At 32.1% G+C, this 20,800-nt stretch overlaps 2 protein-coding genes across 5 annotated transcripts; both read right to left on the bottom strand.

Annotated features, from left to right (window-relative positions):
* Window positions 1-772: 772 nt before the first annotated feature.
* Window positions 773-14,602, bottom strand: LOC114367948 (exocyst complex component SEC3A-like). 4 transcript variants are annotated; one of them, XM_028325223.1, is made up of 13 exons: window positions 13,919-14,602; window positions 13,703-13,783; window positions 13,467-13,532; window positions 13,255-13,357; window positions 12,599-12,700; window positions 11,923-12,051; window positions 11,745-11,825; window positions 11,325-11,399; window positions 9,611-9,784; window positions 9,391-9,535; window positions 9,202-9,266; window positions 1,187-1,284; window positions 773-976 (listed from the first exon to the last, which is right to left on the bottom strand). In XM_028325223.1, the coding sequence occupies exons 2-13, from the start codon at window positions 13,729-13,731 to the stop codon at window positions 970-972; spliced, it is 1,074 nt and encodes a 357-aa protein (XP_028181024.1). In that variant the 5' UTR covers window positions 13,732-13,783; window positions 13,919-14,602; the 3' UTR covers window positions 773-969. The 4 variants fall into 4 exon arrangements, with proteins under 4 accessions (XP_028181024.1, XP_028181021.1, XP_028181025.1 ...); XM_028325220.1 differs by having other exon boundaries at window positions 13,467-13,783; XM_028325224.1 differs by lacking the exon at window positions 13,919-14,602 and having other exon boundaries at window positions 13,703-13,806.
* Window positions 14,603-14,736: 134 nt separating this feature from the next.
* On the bottom strand, window positions 14,737-16,439 carry LOC114367949 (pre-mRNA-splicing factor ISY1 homolog). The gene is made up of 2 exons (XM_028325225.1): window positions 15,330-16,439; window positions 14,737-15,077 (listed from the first exon to the last, which is right to left on the bottom strand). The coding sequence occupies exon 1, from the start codon at window positions 16,227-16,229 to the stop codon at window positions 15,330-15,332; it is 900 nt and encodes a 299-aa protein (XP_028181026.1). The 5' UTR covers window positions 16,230-16,439; the 3' UTR covers window positions 14,737-15,077.
* Window positions 16,440-20,800: the final 4,361 nt, after the last annotated feature.

Here is a 20,800-nt window from a genome sequence, read left to right as displayed (position 1 = left end):
ACTAATTGTTTTATAAGTTTCTTACATATTGGAATCGAATTTTGTTTGTTATAAGTACTACTCATGCACAAAATGTTTTGTCATTAATTATATTATTATGTTTGATTTGAATTTTGTTAAATGCATTATTTTTTATATTTTTTGTAGTTAAAACTTTTGTTTAACTAAAATACGGAAAATAAATTTTGGTATGAGAAAATATTTGTGTGCGTATTAACTATTAAGTGACCATAAAATACGAAGAGACACTGAAATTATTATTCTCATAGATATAGGTCTGGTGACCAATACAAACTTTAATATGATGTAAAAGTAGAATCACTTAGATTGGATGGAGGAACATGATAGAATGGCAAAATATGCCAAAATGCATTGGAGATGTAAATCCATTTTTCAATGTATGAAATGAAATTAAGGATATACCATGCCCATGTTTATATATATTGTAGAGAGAGCATGCAGCTAGCAGTCAAGAGCACCATGACCATGCTATATCAATATAGCTATATGCGCCATACAATATTGCAGCATATACTTCAACTATATATCTAACAATCAAAATTATGATTCTTTAACCGTGCGAGTTAATTAGTTGCATATCCAATTATTAATTAGCTGAAACCAAAACTTTTTAAAATCCAGAAGGTTTATTTTTATTTAAGATATTTACATTTAATTAGTTTTAAATACTCATAGATACCATCTAAAAAAACAAAAAAAAAAAACTCATAGATACAATAATTACTGCAAGATAATAACCATAATTTAAAGGGGAAAAGGGTGATAACTATTTTACTTTATTAAGAAAAAATTAAACACTTTTATAACTCATCATGTTTGTTTGAGCTTAAATTCTGAAAAATAGTTATTATATCGAATAAATCAAACTAAAATTGAACTCTTTGAAAATAGCTGAATCAACTAATAAACTTCTGGGTTTCGACGTATTCGTTGCAGCACTACCCCCAGCTAGAAACTGCCACGAGAGAAAATAATTTATCAATGGTAATTGAGATGGTGGACAGAATCTAACAAGTTTTTTATCACTTCCATTTAGAAATTAAACAACACAATTGGACCCACGACTGTATAGTGTAATTTGTTGTCTTTCAATAAAAATATTTTTATTTTAAATTTTTTAATCATTGTTCTAACATTTTTCAAAATGATATTGCTAGTGCTGTACCTTGTACTGTGCAGTGTGCACATTGCACACCTAGTGCAGGAAACAGAAAATAATAATCCATATTCACGATCTGTTGCGGTACACTGTACAGTGTACACCTACGAAATAATAATGTATAAAGTTAGAGAACAATTAATAGTATCGACGGAGCCAGGAATGGACAACGGGGAACCAAATTTCGTTCATCAAATATGCAAGTATACATCAAATTTTGTATAAAATATTCTAAATATTAATTATAATAGCTAGTAATTTATCAAAATATTACAGATATCGATCATTAGTATCATAAGATAAATTAAACATTTTTTAAGAGATAAAATGAAAGTTATAATAAACTAATTTCTTATACAATTTAAACAACATTCCATGACTGGACTCAGCACTTCCATGGGATGCGTAATTCGATAAAGGGAAATGATTGTTTTATTTTATGTTTACCCATTTATAGTAAATTTTCTCACATTATTAACACTTTGTTTTATAGAAAATTCGTAAAAGAATCGTTATGTTATAACTATCAATAAAATAAAAATATTACCTAAAACAAAACGAACTTTATTTTTTTATTCTTTCCCAAAAATAATAAGGGGCGGTAGATCAAGTTGGTGCAGGTTGTTTCTGCTTACCCCCATTAGGGGTCTGTAATTCTGTATAATATTAAGCTTATACTAGTACTATCTTTTAAATACGATTACGAACAATTGGTTTAATGACCTTCCTCAACCAAATCACCTTCTTCCTTATGGGACATTCGTTTTCTCTTCAGATGAGAAGAGGAGAAACTATTTATTGATTTGGTGTGTTGGAGACCATAATCATGCCTTAGGTTTTAACCTATTAGGGTTCCCATTATCCCCTAATGGGCCAAACTGGTTTTCACTCATTAAGCTCATATCAATTTTTTGTTGGTAGTCTAATGGGCTCATTGAATTAGATAACTTTATATTAAATCCATCTAAATGTAAATAATTAATATAAATGTTATAATATAATATGTAGCCCATATTAATTAATTAGGAATTATAAAATTCTTAAAAATCTTCCACTTGAGCTTCATATTAACCTTAGACATTTATATCACCAAATTCTTTAGGCGCGCAACCGTGTGTTATTTACTTTTAGACTCCTTTTATACAACCTGGTCCATTTCATATAGTAACAGGAAACCACTACAATTTTCATCACAATTTAGCGTGATTAAGTCACAATGATCACCACTGTTACTCATACTCGATGACATAGATCAAATATGGATAAGCGGCATGGAAATTACATCCAATGTGATCTTAATAATGTTTATTTCCAACTAGTCCAAACTTTATTCTTTATAGAGATCAATCCAAAATGCAATACAAATATTGCACACAAAACAAACTCAAAATAGAATGATAAACATCAACTTTATTTCTGTAGAAAATCCAAATAACAAAATGTTTGTAAACCGTGAGATATAGAACATGAGTAAGACTCTCACTAAACTAAGGTACTATAAGGAATTACACTCATATGAGCAGTGTGCTCGTGAAAAACTTTAGTGTCATACCTTTAGTAAGTGAATAAGCTAACATGGAATGAGTTCCTATATGTTCTATACAAATTTGTATTTTCTAAATTTTTTTATTTAATAACCAAATACTTTATGTTAGCAAAAAAAACTTTTACTTAGTTGAATTCTTAATAAGCCTGCTAAGATTTTGTCTCAATAAACACCTGATGACTACTTAATGTTGGCGACAACAGGCAAGCCAGTTACAATAATTTAGCAATCATAAATTCTAATGTGATGTCTCATAGCAAAATATTAACTCCACCAACATGGTTAAATGTGAATCCTTATGTGAAGTGATTGCTATTAAGACATTCCAAAAAAATTGAAGTCAAAATACCCAATGATCTCTAAACTTCTAGACTTTTGATATGAAAACATATAATTTCTTGTTCTCTTCAATTAACACATAATGCACTTTACTACTTTCTAGTGTTGCATACCTAGATTACTCATATATCACCTTATGACTCCCACAAAAAATAATTTCAAACTCTAAATTTTATACATGCAGATTTGGAATTCACATAATATGAGTAATTTAAACCATAGTAGTAACAACAACAACAATTAAAGAAGAGAACAATAAACATGCAATGCACAAATAATCTTTATGGTAAATTTCAAGACCCAAACAAGATACCTACTACACCATTATTCCTCAATCTTTGGATTGAAAAAGACTAACTACAAGTGGTACTCTCAACGCATTGATCAAACATTGGTGATAAGTCCTGTCAAATAAAGGTTGTCTTCGGACACTCCATTGCTCACATGAAAAACTTATATGATGATTATTCCGGTCAAATAATGATTGTCTTTGAACATTTCATTATTCACATGAAAAATCATACTATTTATAATCGCCACATGTTTACCATCGCAAGCATGTAATTATTCTGTCAAATTATGTCTTCGTTTGGGCCGAGCACAATTCGCATGAATAATTCCATGCAGCATCCATATAAATTCAATCAAATTAACTTACGCCACAGAAGCTACTTTGGCAACATGTTATTTCAATTAATTTAACCAAAAAATACAAGACAATTTAATGGGAGGTCTAAAACTTATACAAATTTAACCAAAAGAAACCTTTGAAGATACTGGAGAAAAAGTTTCTTAATAGTCAATGCCTTCCTTCCGAGTAAATCCTATAGCAACTAGACGAGCCTTATATCTCTCGATATTACCCTTTGAATCCTTCTTGGTTTTAAATATTCATTTACAACCAATAGGTTGCACACCTTCAAGCAATTCGACTAGATCCCAAACTTCATTGTCATTCATAGACTTCATCTCATCCTTCATGGCGTCAATCCAATTTTGAAAGTTAGAATTGTGCATAGCTTGACAGAAGTTGATTGGATCATCCTCTGTTAAACCAACACCATCCTCATGTTCTTGGAGAAATATAATATAATCATTTGACATTGCATTTCTCCTCTCTCTAATGGGTCTCCTTAATGACATTTCTTGATGTTTTTGAGGTTGCTCTAAAGGTATTTAAAGGAGAACCTCATTGTTGTCTTGTTCTAGAACAATGTCAATAGTTTGAACATTGTCTTCTATTACTAGAGTTGTGTCTTGAATAGTAATAAGTACGAGAACTTGATCACTGTAAATAACAGGTTCTTCCTCAAAGACAACATTCCTTATGTTCTTATATGTATAAAACAAAATACCAACGCCGGACACGTACAAAATACCAACACTGGACACGTACAAAACACCAGCTTTGTACAAGAACTTATGTTCTATTCCTTCCCAAACTCAACTTCCTTAAGAAATCTCGCATTTCTCGTCTCGAAAAAAGATCTTAAGGTGGGATTGTAAAATTTATAGCCCTGAGAGCATTTAGCATATCCAACAAAATAGCAGCTAATTGTTCTTGAGTCCAGCTTTCTTTCATGTGGCCTATAAGACCGTGCCTCAGTCGGGCAACCCCAAATGTGCAAATATTTAACGCTTGACCTTTTACCAGTCCAAAGTTCATAAGGGGTTTTGTTAACTGCTTTACTTGGCACCCTATTAAGGATGTAAACTGCGGTCTTTAAGGCTTCTCCCCAAAGTGACTCTGACAAAGAGGAATGATTAATCATACTTCTCACTATATCCTTAAGAGTTTGGTTTCTTCGTTCTGCTACATCATTCATGCTAGGTTTGCCCAGCATAGTGTATTGTGGAACAATTCCAAATTCTTTGAGGAAAAGTGCAAAAGGTCTTGGACATTGTTCTCCTCTGATCAATCATATCTACCATAGTACTCACCACCACAGTCAGATTTGATAGCCTTAATTTTTTTTCCAAGTTGAAGTTCAACCTCAATCTTGAAAGTCTTAAAAACGTCTAGGGATTGGGATTTCTCATGTATCAAATATAGATAACCGTATTTAAAGTAATCATCTATGAACATAATGAAATATTGTTGTCCATTCTAAGAAGTTGTAGGAAAAAGACCACAAATGTCTGTATGCACTAATTCTAAGACGTCTTTAGCTCTTTCGACACCTAATTTCCTTATGTTTGTTCGTTTTCCCTTTATGCATTCAATATAGACCTCAAAGTCTGTTAAATCCAAATGGTCAAGAATTTCATCCAACACAAGTCTCTGAATTCTTTGTTTAGAGATATGGCCTAAACGCCTATGCCATAAGGTGGTTGAATTCTCATTCAACTTTCATTTTGTACCACGTGAACTTATTTGCAGTATTTCATTATAGGAACTAACAACATCGAGCATGTAAAGATTATCAATTAAAGAACTAGAACCAACCATATTTAAATTTTGGTAGATACTAACTTTATTATTTCCAAATGAAAAAGAAAATTCAAATTTGTCCAAATTAGAAATAGAAATCAAATTCCGTCTAAAAGACAGTACAACAAAAGTCTTAAATAAATCCAAATAAAATCCAGTTTTTAACTGTAATCTAAAAGTTTCAATAACTTCCACTGTAACCTTCTTGTCATCGCCTACAAAGATGAATCTTTCATCATTACTTGGCGGTCGGCTCCACAAGCAACCATGCATAGTCATACTTATTATATAAAACTGTGAACGCCATTTACCAAGAAATTCTATTTTAAAAAAAAAAAGAAATTCTAGGCAAACGTTGCCTATTTTTTCTGAATCCAAACTATTTTAGAATTTACTCATTTTTAAGTCATGTCCTTTATCTTCTTTCTCTTTCAATCATATATACTTAATTCTTTCTTACTTCTTCACATATCCAAAGGGTAAAATAGCATTTCTCTTTATCAAACATCTTGGTCCTTCTCATAATTGTCTATGCTCCATGAAAACTTAGAAACTCCACTACAAAATAAATCATGACCATAATGAAAAAGGCTAATTTCAACAATTAACTTCTTTTTTATTCCTCTAAAAGCTAACACAAACCTGCCTGCTAACAATTATATCAACAGCCAAATCTTCATTCATGGAACATAATATGCTTGACTCAACAACAATTAATTAAATGAAATGTTAGCTAGATATCTGGATTTTTTGCACAATGAATTGGCATGCTTATTGACTCTAGCTACATGTGGTTCAAGTCCCTATAACAACCACCATTAGATGTATAGCTGAATTCTGATTAATTTTTTCTGGGTGTACATGAAACTCTCAAGTAAATGCGTTAATTAGTACGACAATTACACAAACAATCGTAACTCGTAAAACTTGAAATTTTTTACCACCCTTTAAGTGCAAACCACTGCCCTTATATATCAACCTTGAACAAACATAACACATTCACATTAGGTTTGACATACTTTTGTGTTATTTTATTACAACCGTTGGCCTATCATGTATGCATTTGATCATCCAAGTTTAAATCAGTTTTAGTCTATCAATGTGAAAATTATTATACAGAAAAACCCAGCAACTCTCCTCTCTTTCAGTCAATTTATTGTAAGGATGTTATAGTAATTTTTTACTATTAAATTTAATTTTAAAAAATAAACCTAGTTTACTTTTCTTGCTTACTTTCATACTTATTTCCTTTACCTTCCATTGTCAAACCACCTAGATAGCTTGTCTTTTACCAATTAGTTTTTATCTTATCTTTCACACCTCTTTAAGTGTTTATTTTGGTTAGTTTCAACCATAGTTTCTTTTACCTTTTGTTTTCAAACCCCCAACAAGAAAGAATCACAACTTAAAAACCAACATGAGTCTTCATTCTTCATCTAGTGTTAATGGTGAGGGTTAACTCCTAAGGACCTCTTGTATAAGACATTAGATGAGTTGAGATCCCTTAAGTTGTGGAAAGAAAAACAAGAGAGAAAAGAAAAGGGAAAAAAAGAGTGGAAGAAATAAGTCAAGATGAAAAAGAGAAAATAAGGAAAGAAGAAAGAAGGAAAATACTAAAAGAGTTAAGAAAGCCTCAAGAGGCTAACATTAACCTCTTATACTTCCATGGGAAGGAAAATGTAGAGGCTAACCTAGATTGGGAAATAAGGGTAGAGCAACAACTTAAAAGGAAGTCTACTTCAAAATCTAATGACTCTCACTCTTATCCAAAGAAATACCAAGGGCAAGACATCTTAGGGGTGACACCTTCTAAGCCCAAAGATGATAAGAGAAAGACAATAGAAAAGCAACCCTTTAAGGATAGTATGCAAGAGAATACTAACTCCATAAAGTGCTTTAAATGTCTTGGAAAAGAAATCAAATAGATTATATTCATATTATATAAACAAATCCAAAAATGTTGGCCTTCTAAAGGCTTAAGTTTTATTTTAAATGTTTCTTTGTATACCAGACTTAGTGCATTCTACTATTTTAGCACCTAGATACTATTACGAGCCTCTGCTTTGCCTACATTTTCTGCTTATGTGCAGACATCTTATCATTTGAGAACTCTTTCCTTCTATAAACCTGTCAAGTAAGCATAAGTACACAAACATATGAAGTTCACGCTGCTGCTAAGGGGAAAAGTTGAGAATTAGAACACATTGAGCTTCAACAATTTATCTTCAATTTACCCTGGATTCAGTTTCTTGTGGAACAAAATAGTTATGTTAGAGAGAGAGTGACAAAACAATATACATGTATCCCCCTTTACCAGTATGATTTATATTCTTAGCCACTTGGTATCTACAACTGATAGACTGGTTCTTCAAAATTTATTTGACAGGGTTTATTCTCCTTTCCCTCACTTCAGGTGATAATTTTCATATCAAATTTTGAAATGATACTTCGGTTGTATCTATTAAAAATGGACTAAATCTAAGTCAATCCCAAAATAACTCATGAAAGGCAGATTGTCCAAGTCTTCTAAGAACTGCTTTGGCCAAATTCCTAGCCGACTTGAGACATCTTACCATGCACACATCTCACACCAGAACTGGGCATCTATAGATAGCTCAACATATAGGGACTAGATAGGTTCTAATACCATATTAGAAATGGGCAGCACCTTACAGAACCCCGAAAGCTAGTTTAAGGGTGGAGGCGTGAAGGATCACCAAGTCTAGTAAAGAGTAGTTTAGCCATATATTCCTAGTTGATGTGATGTGGAACATCTTAACAGGTTGAATTTTTTCCTTATTCAAAGGCCTTTCCAAGGCTCTTTCACCTTTGGAAAGATTCCCTTCATAATGTCTCTTTTACAGTTTACTTTTCATGATCTCCTGGAATTTTCATTTCTTCAGAAAATTGCATGAGTCTTGTTACTTCACTTGCTTCTGTTAATGTCCATTGTTCTTTCAAATGATAATTGATAAAAGAATTTGGTCTCTTGACTCAGGGTGTTTTCCTCTTGTTTCAAATCTCCCAATCTTTTGTCTAGACTGCTGGTCTAGACAAGGATCAACATTAATGATATGCTACAAAAGCACATACCTTCCACTACTTTGTCTCCTAGTATGTGGAAAATTTGAAGTTCTAGTTCAGAAACTGGGACTCATCTTTTTTTTCTGCATTGTTGTGCAGCAAATTTTATTTGGAATAAGTTTTTTGGATTTCCAGAGAGAATCGAGTTTGCCTTAAGGATCTGCATCTGTTAATTTAGAGATTAGGGCTTCCATAAAGAAACTAAGATTCTGTGGCAGTGGTCTGACTTTGCTGCTTGGTGGTGTCTTTGGATGGAAAGGAATGCTGAATTTTTCAAAGGAACTTCTCCAGCCAACATTTGGAACAAAGTAATTTTTTAAGTTTGTCTGTGATGTTCTTCTCATGGATTTTATACGCAGGGAGATTGGCATGCCTTGCTACATGACTCAATCTATTAGTTTCTAAATTTTTTCTTCTGTAAGTTTCTTGTTAGGATGCCTTATTCTCTCCATTTCTTCCTTAAATAAATTTCTTTTTCAATCACAAAAAACCAATAAGCCTAAATCTTATCTAGTCTCTCGCTACTATGCTTATGATTGAGAAGATCCAGATCCCTTCATCTCACAAATATCAGAAGCACACAAGCAGATTCAAAGTGATAAAGAGCATTGTTATGCATACTTGTATTCCATCAAGTAAATCCTTAAGTGATTTATTCAAAGCTTCAAGCTCCGCAGAATTTTTACCTACAAAAAAGGAAGAAATGATAAAAGTCCTGAAAAATTGATACAAAGGGAACTAAACTATAATAGATTAAATATAAACTTGACTGTACAGAAAGGCTATTTGCGGAAAGTCAGGTATGAGTACCAGATTTGCTGTCATTCTCATCAATGTCCATAATTCCCAAATCATCATCATCATCATCATATCCAGCTTTGTTGCCATTAACAACACCTCCTGGAGGAACAAGTGTAGGAACTTCAAAGCACATGAAGTGTGCAAAAAAAGAAGTCTGCAATTTATGCCATGATGAATTATATACATTTGAAATATTTGTGTAGAAAATGAATGAATATCAAACGACCACCTCATCCACCAGAAGTGGGATAAAAATTGTAAGCATCTTTGCATAAGCATCAGAGACTGTCGAAGTGTCAGTAGCATTTACATTCTGACCAGAACCTGTGGAACCTTCAAGCCAAACAGTTGGATTTCTAGATGCTTTAGTACTAGCACGAAGTTCATTTGCAAACTCACGGGCCTGTAAAAGGATGTCTGAAACTTTAGACTTCATATGCATAATGTAGCATAAAATGAAGTAGGGGTAGAATGTGCTTTAGGTCCCTCAATTTTCGGTCAAAATTGATTTTAGTTCCTATACTTTAACAATGGTGATTTTGGTCCCTGTATTTGCTATAATTGATGAATTTTTTCCCTCACACTACTATAGTAAGTTCCATAAAGGGACAATATTCACCAATTTTCAATACAAGAATCAAAATCATCATTTTTATAGAACGGGGAGTTAGGGACTAAAACCAATTTTGACCAAAAATTGAGACCTAAAACACATTTTACCCAAGAACAGTATATATGACCCAGACACATCTTCAGGTCAAACACCAAATTGCAATCACAACTCAATGATCATACAACAGATCATGCAAAACTAATGGTGGAGGATCTGGCTATTCAAATGTTAACAAAATTAATCCTAGTTGTAAAAGTGCATCCCCTCGTCAACTAGTTAAGCAACGATAGATGTAAAAGAATTGTTCACATTCGAAACCTTTTTTAAAAGATACTTGTTGAGAAAATTGTTGAAATTATAGGACTTTAGGTATAGAGAGAGAGGAAAAGGAGATAAGAGAGCCTGGATATATTGAGATTGTTATTGACTTGATATGACATGATGTCTTGCAACATGATGAAAAAACATATATCACCCACCCTCATTTATAATAATACTAGATAGATTATAATTCTAATTAAATAAGGAAATAAATCATGAGATAATAAGCAAATAAGGAAACTAATCCTAAGATAATTTAACTCTAAAATATTCTGATATAATATAGATATTATGAGATATTTTTTATATATTCTAACAAAAACATTTGATAATTTTCTATGTAATGCATTAGAGAATTATTTTCTAACAGGAACAAATAAAAAGTTCCTTTTGCCCACTCCTGGTTATGTCAACCATAAGAGCAAACAGTCCAGGTAACCCAGCTCCTTCAAATACCAACAAGGTAAGATTAAGAAAAAAATCTTGAAGTTTAACAGGGCCTGGGTTGCAGCAGGCTTGAGTGCTGAGTCTGAGAGGGTAAACAAGTTACATGCACGCAAAGGCTTAACAAGCACTCTACCTGAAACACAGTTACATGATTTATTTCCCATTATGTTTGAATCCAGAAATAGCCCACCTAAAATTATGCCTGGTTAGGCAGATTTTAAAAATAAACGGGTTACAACATTAAACATGCCAGCTGGTTCAACAACTAAATCTGGAATGAGTTACACTTCAATGTTCTATCACTCAGAAAATACTCAGTGAGGAAAAGATTTAAAATTTGGGAATTTATTCTCTCTAGGAAGTTTATAATCCTCCCTGCCAATAATTGACTTTTTTTTCAATTTATTTTTTATATTTTGATTAGGTAAGTAATCACATTAATTAATAATTTTTCACATGTATAATGGTTACTTCTCAATTCATACAAAGATAAAGGAGTGTGTCATAATAAGAAAACCAGACAATTAAGAAACAAATAAAACCAACATGAAGTGCAACAGACCTCCCTGCGAAGAAGCAAGTTCAGAAAACTGCAATAAGCTTTTCTCAGTGGACCCAAACAATTCTTGTCAAGACTCTGCAAGTGCCCAGGAAGATAATTTAGGTATAAAAACAAAGAAAATCACTGAACAAATATATGTATCCAAAACAAATTTAATGCAGGAATAGGAAGGACTGTTTGATTTGAGAAAACGTTTTCTAATTTCATTCTGTTTTTACTTTTATGTACCACAACGCGACAATTTTTTAATTTGGTTTATACTTTAAAATTTTCAAATATTTGTATAAGAAACAGGGAAATCAACTTTTCTCAAAGCTTTCAAAATAGGAAACAAAGTGAAAACAATGTGACATTTTTGTACTCAAAAGTAACAGAAAACATTTTCTAAAAGTAAACAGGTCCTGAATACCAAATTTTAACCTTCAAATGTTGCAGAAGACGTGCATATGTCCTGCACTTGTACCGCAGGTCAGCATGATCAGGCCTCTTTAACTGTCCCCGCTGTTCAGAGGAAGAAGAAAAAGTGATACCAATAAATTCCTCCAAAATTCAAAAGACCTCAAAAGTGACAATTCTAAAACAAATTTACAGAAAATACCTGAGAAAAGTAACTTTTATCACTTATCATGAAGTCCACCAAACTAGCAAAATAATTTCTCAAGAATTCAGAGGCTCTCCTGACAAAAGTAGATTTTAATTTTTCAAGTTCTGCACGCTTCTCTTTAACCTGTAACAGGTAGCAGGAACCGCCATCGGAACAGATAATTTTTAGATCCAACACATTTTTGACATATCAACCAAAGCCAGAATACTTTCACTTGGCTTTGTGATTCCAAATTCATAGTACTCACAATTCTCTCCAACCAATCCAAAATGAACGAAACTAATGAATGAAAAATCATATCTATCACCTTAAAAAGATTTCCATTAATATTTTTCTAAAATAAATACAACAAGCACTCTATGTCTCATTGATAATTTTGTTTTATAAATGGCCAAATCAAGATCGGTTTATTTTACCAGATGATTTTTAAGAGAAAAGTAAAGAAAGGAACATAAAGCTCTCATGTTTGCATAACTAGGATCTAGATTAGGCAAAACCAAGACCATGCAAGGCACTGGTCAACCATTCACATGCTTCTACATTTTGAAGCATTCGAGCTTCATCAAATGAACCTCCAGTCAAATTTGTGGCATACTACACCCAACAAAACATCATTAAAATAAATAAAAGCTAGGAAGTTATCTGGCTTAAATTAGGATGCGAGGCATACTTCAGAAGGGACACGTGATCGCTCAAGAAGCTTATCAAACTCTTCAATGAGAGATTTGTAATTTACTGATTGCATTTCCAAGTTGTTATTGCGTGTTTCTATCTGGACATAAGAAAAGTTATTAAGACCAAACAAAGTAAGAATCCAGTGCTTTGAAAGAACTCCTACACCTGAAATTATATCACCTAGAAAAGCAAATAGAACTGAAATAGTGAAATCTCATTAAGCAGAAAGCAACTTCGACAGCACCACAAAATGGTCACTGTAGAAATAATTGTGACCATAATTCAACTTTACAAAGGTAAAATCCAATTCATATTAATATCATTTTAAACTCACTGAAAATATTTGGCATGAACCAACTGTCCCAAAACCTGTTTTATATTTTATTTTTAGAGAAAATAAGAAAACTTAGGAAAGAGAAGACAGTGAGTATATACAATGGGAGAAGGACAAACTATCCTCCATGACAAATTGACTCGAGAGGAAGGGAGAGGGAGAGAGAAGTTGAAGTTTAGTATTCCATACAAAGTAACAAATACCAATCAATTATTTATTAAGCAGGAAAAGGAAAAAGTATTCACTAGATCAGAATGATGGCTACTTGATTGTAAAGAAGCACTACAATTAAGAGACTAGAAGATTGTCATATGCACCTTAGCCCAAAGAGCCATCTCCACAACATCTATACCAACAACCTTAGGAAGGCAACCCAAAACATCTTTACAGATGTTCAAGAAGCAAAGAAGGAGGCGATTCCTACAAGAAAAGTGATCGGCACGATGAGAAAACTTTCATCCCCTCACATAGAACTCAACAACTAATTAACTCTCCATGAACAGATTAATATTTCTCTCAACAATATTACCTATCATCAATATTGCGCATGGTCCATTGAGGGAGCCACACTCTGGCTTCTAAGGTTATCAAATCCCTGCAAGATACACATGCATCAGCCCAACAAGCAAATGATTGGGAAGACATAAAAAAAAAAAAAACTCCAAAACAGGAACGGTAGGATGCTTCGCATATTGCTTCAGTGCCAGAAACTGAGTACATGTCTGGAACTAGAACATAAAGATCTCTTCCATCATGGAACTTTACCAGAGTAAATGTACATCCACAGGGATCATTTGCTACAACTTCCACTTTTGACAGGTGCTTTAGCTTGTATAGCTTTGCAGGCTGCAAGCACAATAGCTTTACAAAGTTGGAAATACTAAACAGGACCGCAAAGAAATGCCACACAAAAAAAAAAAAAAAAAAAAAAACATACAAACAACGATCCCAAAAAATAGAAGAGAAAAAAAAACAAATTACTTCAAGAACTCCTCCTGTAGAATACATCAAAACTCAAAGAAAAGCCGATGTCCTCAGCCCCTTCGATTTCGCTGCAGGAAACACCACGTCATCACCAACAACTACACAAATGTAGAGTTCAACAAACAATTAAAACAGCAACACACGCTGATGAAACCACAAACAAACACTTCCGCCTTAAGATCAGTTGAAGATAGATCCAACTAGCTACATATCACAAAAAGCACACAAAATGAATCAAGCATTATTGCATAAACCATAGCTAATCCTAACACGAAGTCAGTGCGGAAACTTCAAAGTGTAGTTATAAGAAGCCAATGTTCACATCAGAGTAGTTAATTTAATTTCTTAAAAGCTAAAACATGATGGAATCTCATGCAAGCAAAATCGAAGTAGTGGCGAGTATAGGAATTCAAAAACCCAGAGAGGCATCGCCAAATCATGCACGGGGCTCAATGCAACGCAAGACCTCACACAAAACAATTCCAAACATTACACTGCAGAAAACAAAGGTTCACAATTCAATCCTTATGTTTCGCGATCAAGTCCAGATGAAAAAAATAATACAAAGGAAACTCATGAAAGAAACTAATTCATCCATAGCTGTTGGCCATTCTAATTTGCTGTATCAAGAACACAGAATTCTATTATGATTTAATCATCAATTCAACACAGAAATCTCATATGAAGGCGCAGCTTGCTGCAAACAAATAAACTGAAACTGTTTAACACTTAGATATATCTTTATAAAAAAAATTATCTAGAAAATGGTGAAGGAGTTGCAGAGTTCTCCAAACCCAAATGCAACAAACAAAAACTTCAGTGCCTCCAATACTCTTATCATTCCTGTTAGAAAAATAAACAATAACTCTGACACTACCCATTACTTTAATCTGTCAAATTCGACCAACATGCTAGCATATAGCCAGTCCAGAACAAACACAAGAGAATAAAATTATGGAGAAATAAAACCTCAGACTTCACAGGAAGTCCACCCAATAGTCTAAAATTCAAATACATGTTGAAAATTTTCAAGTTCTTCACTATTGGTACAACTTAATAGAGTCTCTGCCTAATTCTCCACTATGATAAAAAGTCATCATTGATCATACGCAATTGCTCCTCCCCACTTTTTCACGCGGCTCTCTGCTTCTACAGCCTGTGAAAATCCATTGGCAACAAATTAAATTTGAACTAAAAACAGGTTACTAATTTGTAAATTGTAAAAAAGAAAATTGGTAATTCCCATCACCCTAGCTCTAAATTAAAATATGTTGAAATACAAGTGTGAGATGAAATCTTAGTTCAAGTAAAAATAAAATAATTAAACATCATATAAATAAATAAAATACTCATAAATGTTGAGCATGTAGTTCATTGAGCACAGATTAGCACGTAGGAACCAACCAACCTAACGCTGAATGTTGAGCATGTCCTTGGCCTCAGTCTGCTCCTCCACGAGCCCCTCACTCGCGTACCTACTCAACAGATCCTTCTTCTTCTTCTCCAGCACCCTCCTCTCAATCTCCTTCTCATCCGGCAGCGGCACGTGCACCACAAACTCCCTCCTCTCCCTCTCCTCCTCTCTCTCCCTCGCCCTCTCCTCCTCCACCACCTCCTCCTCATCCTCCTTCAGCACCTCCCTCGCCACCGCGGTAACCTCCGCCACCTCCCCGCTCACCACCCCCTTCCTCGCCTCCCTCCTCACCTCATCCAACCTCCTCCACTCCTCCGCCGCCTCCCGCCTCATCGCCTCCTCCGCCGGCCCCTCCAGCCGCGCCAGCACACCGTCCTCCTCATCACGGTAACCATAATAACTCGCATCAATTCTCTTATAAATATCATATCGAGTACGCCGCCTTCGAAGCTCGGGGGGTTTTTCGAAGAGCTCCTTGACGCCGGGGAGCTTCTTGGCAGCCCCGAAGTAGCGGTATCCCGGGCCACGGCCACCCGGGTTCGGGACGTCGACGATGTTTCCATCGAGGTCCGTCATCTTCGCGGAGTGCTTCGAGTAATTCGGCCCGCCGAGCTCCACGATGCGGCGTTCCCAGTGGGATTTTTCGCGGATGAGCTTGTTGATCTCGTCGTTGAGATCGCGGAGGCGGTGCTCGCCGAGACCCTCGTTCTGGATCTCGGCAACTTTCCGGCCGATCTCCCGCATGATCTGCTGCCGCCACTTGTCGGCCTCCGAGAGGTCGCGGCACTCTGAGGCGAGGAAGGGGCGGCGCTCCTTCGGCTTCTTCTTCTCCTCCGCCTTCATCGTGATGAAGCGGTTGAGCATCGACTGGGCCTTCTCCTCGTTACGAGCCATCTTCCGAGAAAGAAACCCCAACTGGATGTGACTGGAGAAGAATTTGAATGAGAAAAAGAAACCCTAAATGGAGAACAATGGATTCCTAAACCATCGTGGTTCTTAATTAGAAGAAATTGAGCATTTAACCCACTGGCGCGCGGCTCTTCTTGCTCTTGTTTTTGCCTTGCACTGTCTTTCAATTTTTGGGAGATTGCTTCATCACGTTGATATTTGTTTTTTTTTTTTTTCTTGTTAAATTCATGAGTGGGTCATATCTAAGATTTCATGAAAATATGGATTAATAAATAAATTTTAAATCTTAAATTTTAGTTTTAATATTTTTTATAATTATCAAATTTAATATATTTTTAAATTTGATTTCAATCATTATCTTAAATTAATAATTTTATCATATTTTTTATTTTTAATTTTGGTTTTAATATTTTTTCTAACTGCAAAAATTAAATATATTTTTAAATTTAATTCCAATCATTACCTTAAACAAATAATCTTATCATATCTTAAATTTTGATTTTGATATTTTTTATAACTAACAAATTTAATATATTTTTAAATTTAATTTCAATCATTACCTTAACCAAATAATCTTATCATATCTTAAATTTTGATTTTCATATTTTCTATAATTAACAAACTTAATATATTTTAAATTTAATTTCAATCATTATCTTAAACTAACAATCTTATCATATTTTAAATTTTAGTTCTCATATTTCTTATCACTAACAAATTTAATATATTTTTTAAGTTGAGTTCAACATTATCTTAAACTGATAATTTTATCATATTTTAAATATTAAATTTTAGTTTCAATATTTCTTATAACTGCTAAATCAAATATATTTTTAAATTTAATTTTAATCATTATCTTAAAGTAACAATCTTATCATATTTTAAATTTAAAGTTTGGTTTCAATATTTCTTATAACTACTAAATCAAATATATTTTTAAATTTGATTTTAATCATTATCTTAAACTAACAATATTATCATATTTTAAATTTTAAATTTTGGTTTCAATATTTTTTATAACTACTAAATCAAATATATTTTTAAATTTGATTTCAATCATTATCTTAAACTAACAATCTTATCATATTTTTAATTTTTAATTTTGATTTTAATATTTTTTATAACTGCAAAATCAAATATATTTTTTAATTTAATTTCAATCATTACCTTAAACAAATAATGTTATCATATCTTAAATTTTGGTTTTATAACTAAAAAATTGAATATATTTTTAAATTTAATTTTAATCATTACCTTAAACTAAACCATCTTATCGTATTTTAAATTTTGGTTTCCATATTTCTTATAACTAACAAAAATTTAATATATTTTTAAATTTGAGTTCAATGTTATCTTAAACTAAAAATTTTATCATATTTTAAATTTTAAATTTTAAATTTTGGTTTCAATATTTCTTATAAATACTAAATCAAATATATTTTTAAATTTGATTTTAATCATTATCTTAAACTAACAATATTATCATATTTTAAAATTTTGGTTTCAATATTTCTTATAACTACTAAATCAAATATATTTTTAAATTTGATTTCAATCATTATCTTAAACTAACAATCTTATCATATCTTAAATTTTAAATTTTAGTTTCAATATTTTTTATAACTACTAAATCAAATGTTTTTAAATTTGATTTCAATCATTATCTTAAACTAACAATCTTATCATATTTTAAATTTTGGTTTAATATATTTTATAACTACTAAATCAAATATATTTTAAATTTGATTTCAATCATTATCTTAACCTAAAATTCTTATCATATCTTAAATTTTAAATTTTGGTTTCATAATTTTTATAACTAAGAGATTTTGTACAATTAAAAATTATGTTTCAATATATTTATAACAAATTTTAATTATTAGAAATTTTCGTTTAGATATTTTTTGTAACTAAAAAATTTAAATTATTATTAATTATGATTTCAATATTTTTCATAAGTAATAAATTTAATATCTTTTAAATATTTGTTTCGATTTTTTCAAAAAGTTAGACAAATATAATATAACAATATTAAAAATTAATTGTTTCACCAATCTAATCTTAATTTTAAACAATCTAATAAAAAATTTCCAAAAAACAAATTTAGAAGAAGAAAAATTGAAAAAAAAATTTATCCAACAAAAAAAAAACTCTTACAGATTGGATTGACAATCTGTATGAACCATACGAATTGGCAATCCGTATGGGGTTTTTCTAGAAAAATGCCAAGTTTTTTTTATTGGAGATGAAGAAGAATCACAGCAGCGTGAGAAGTAGAGGAAGAAGAAGAACCGCAAGGAACCACCACGAACACGAATGGTGACAAGAAGACGAACCGCCGTAGGAAAGGAAGATGAAGGGTCGTAGGAAGAGGAAGAGGAAGAAAAAGGTCATAGGAAGAGGAAGAATGATGTGCACGATGGTCTGGTCATAGGAAGAGGAAGAGGAAGAGGAAGAAGGATGTGCATGATGGTCATAGGAAGAGGAAGAAGAAGGATGCGCACAACGACAACAATAAGAAGAGAAAGAAGAAGGATGACATGACGGCTATGCAGACTTTGTGCGGGGTATTTTTAGGGTGAAAGACATTTTTGCCATTTCATCCTTTGGTTTGGGTGTCTCACCAAAAATGCTGGATACACCAAACAACACCATTACAGGAAAATGGGTTAGGGACATTTTTGCATAAATAATTTATTTTTCTAAAAACGCATTTAACTCCTTAATTTCATAATTCTTATTTATATTTACTTTTAACTCACCAATAGAATATTTATTTACTAACACTTTCTTGGGACTCATCTACTTTTTGCATAAATATTTATTAAAATCGTTAAACAAGTCTATATTTTACTTTTGCTATAATAATAATTCTTATGCATTTTTATTTACTAACTCTAAAAATATATTTAACTCCTTAGTTTTGTAATTCTTAATCTATACTTACTTTTAACTCACCAATAGTTTATCGGTGCAAAAATGTCTTTAACTCTTTAAATTCACAACTCTCAATCTATGTATAGTATCTTTTTATTTATTTTTAATCTTGCAACATAAGACTTGCTCTCCAACATATTCTGAATTGTGTTTTTTTCTTTCTCTTTTCAAATTAATTTAAGATCGTCATGCAGTGTAATTTAATAATATCTTCGAGCAACGTCCAGTGTAAATGTTCTTCTAACAGAGCTCATATGTTGTTTGTTAATTTTCGGTTGCACTTAATCTGTTATTGTTAGTTGTTGTAAGTTGTAACAGCAGCTAACCTGCATAGGTCACTTCTATAAATAGCCTCTCATATCCCATTATCTTTGGCTCATATGACACCAAAGTGCTTCAATCCATCACCCATGGATGATGAGAGGTTGGGTCCATTACTACTGAGAAAAACGTAAATGCAAAAAAAGACAAAATGCTTGTGAATGAGACCACCGCCATCTCTGACATCTTTGGCAACCTTAAGAATGAGACCAGCCATGTGATTATTATCATGAATGGAGTTACTGTTCTAACAAACACAAAAGGCTTGACAATGGAGCAAACACTTTTACCAGCATCGTTGAGTCCATAACCCATGCAACGTTTTAAATTGCAGTTGTAGTTACGTCATAACTCTTTATGTTGCAATTTTTTTAAAGAAAATGAGGTTGCATTTGTGATCGTCTCAAAAATACAATTTGCAAAATAAGAGAGATGGGTGAAGAGTAACAAGTTGTGGAAGAATGGATTCCTAAACCATCGTGGTTCTTAATTAGAAGCAATCTTGCAACAACTAGGAGTTGCAACACGCCTTTGAAAAACTAACCTTAGAAACTAATTCCTCTGGACTGAAAATATAAAAAATAAAATAAAATTAACTCATACACGTCAAAAAATTAATTAAAATCATTTAATGTTTATATTCTCCATAAAAAATGTTAATTCATTTTCTAAAATATACTTTACATTAATTGCATATGACAAAAAGAGAGAATGCTATAAATAAAACTCTAATTAAATGAAAAATAATTTAAAAATATTATCCTTAAATAAGAAAGAATTAGTTCAAATTTATTTATATTTTAATCCAACACACATTGATTTTTTGTTGCATATATTTTGGTCCAAAGAAATTATGTTTCATGATGAGTATGGTATAAATATTAGGTATAAATACGAGATATGAGATTTTTAAAAAATCTAAGATATGGGTATATTAGCATAATTTTTTTTAAAATATACATATATAAAAAACTTTAATTGTTTATAAATACGAATAAATTGTTTAAAAACTACAAAGAAAAATAACTTATAACATATAAGGAGATTAAATTCTTTAACATGACAAAGAAAATAAATTACTACTTTTTTTTGTGAAAAAAACAAAATACTACCTAAAATATAAGCAACAAAAATAATGTGTGTTGAATTAAAACATAAACAAATTTTAACTATTTTTTTCTATTTAATGATAATACCTCCAAAATACCCTTCATTTAATTAGAGTTTTATTTACAACATTTTTTCTTTTTGTCCAGTGAAATATATTGCCTTAAAAAAACTACTATTATTGATTCTAT

The sequence above is a fragment of the Glycine soja genome, chromosome 9 (assembly GCF_004193775.1).
Source record: "Glycine soja cultivar W05 chromosome 9, ASM419377v2, whole genome shotgun sequence".
NCBI classification, from domain to species: domain Eukaryota; kingdom Viridiplantae; phylum Streptophyta; class Magnoliopsida; order Fabales; family Fabaceae; genus Glycine; species Glycine soja.
This window is presented reverse-complemented; position numbering and strand designations above follow the sequence as displayed.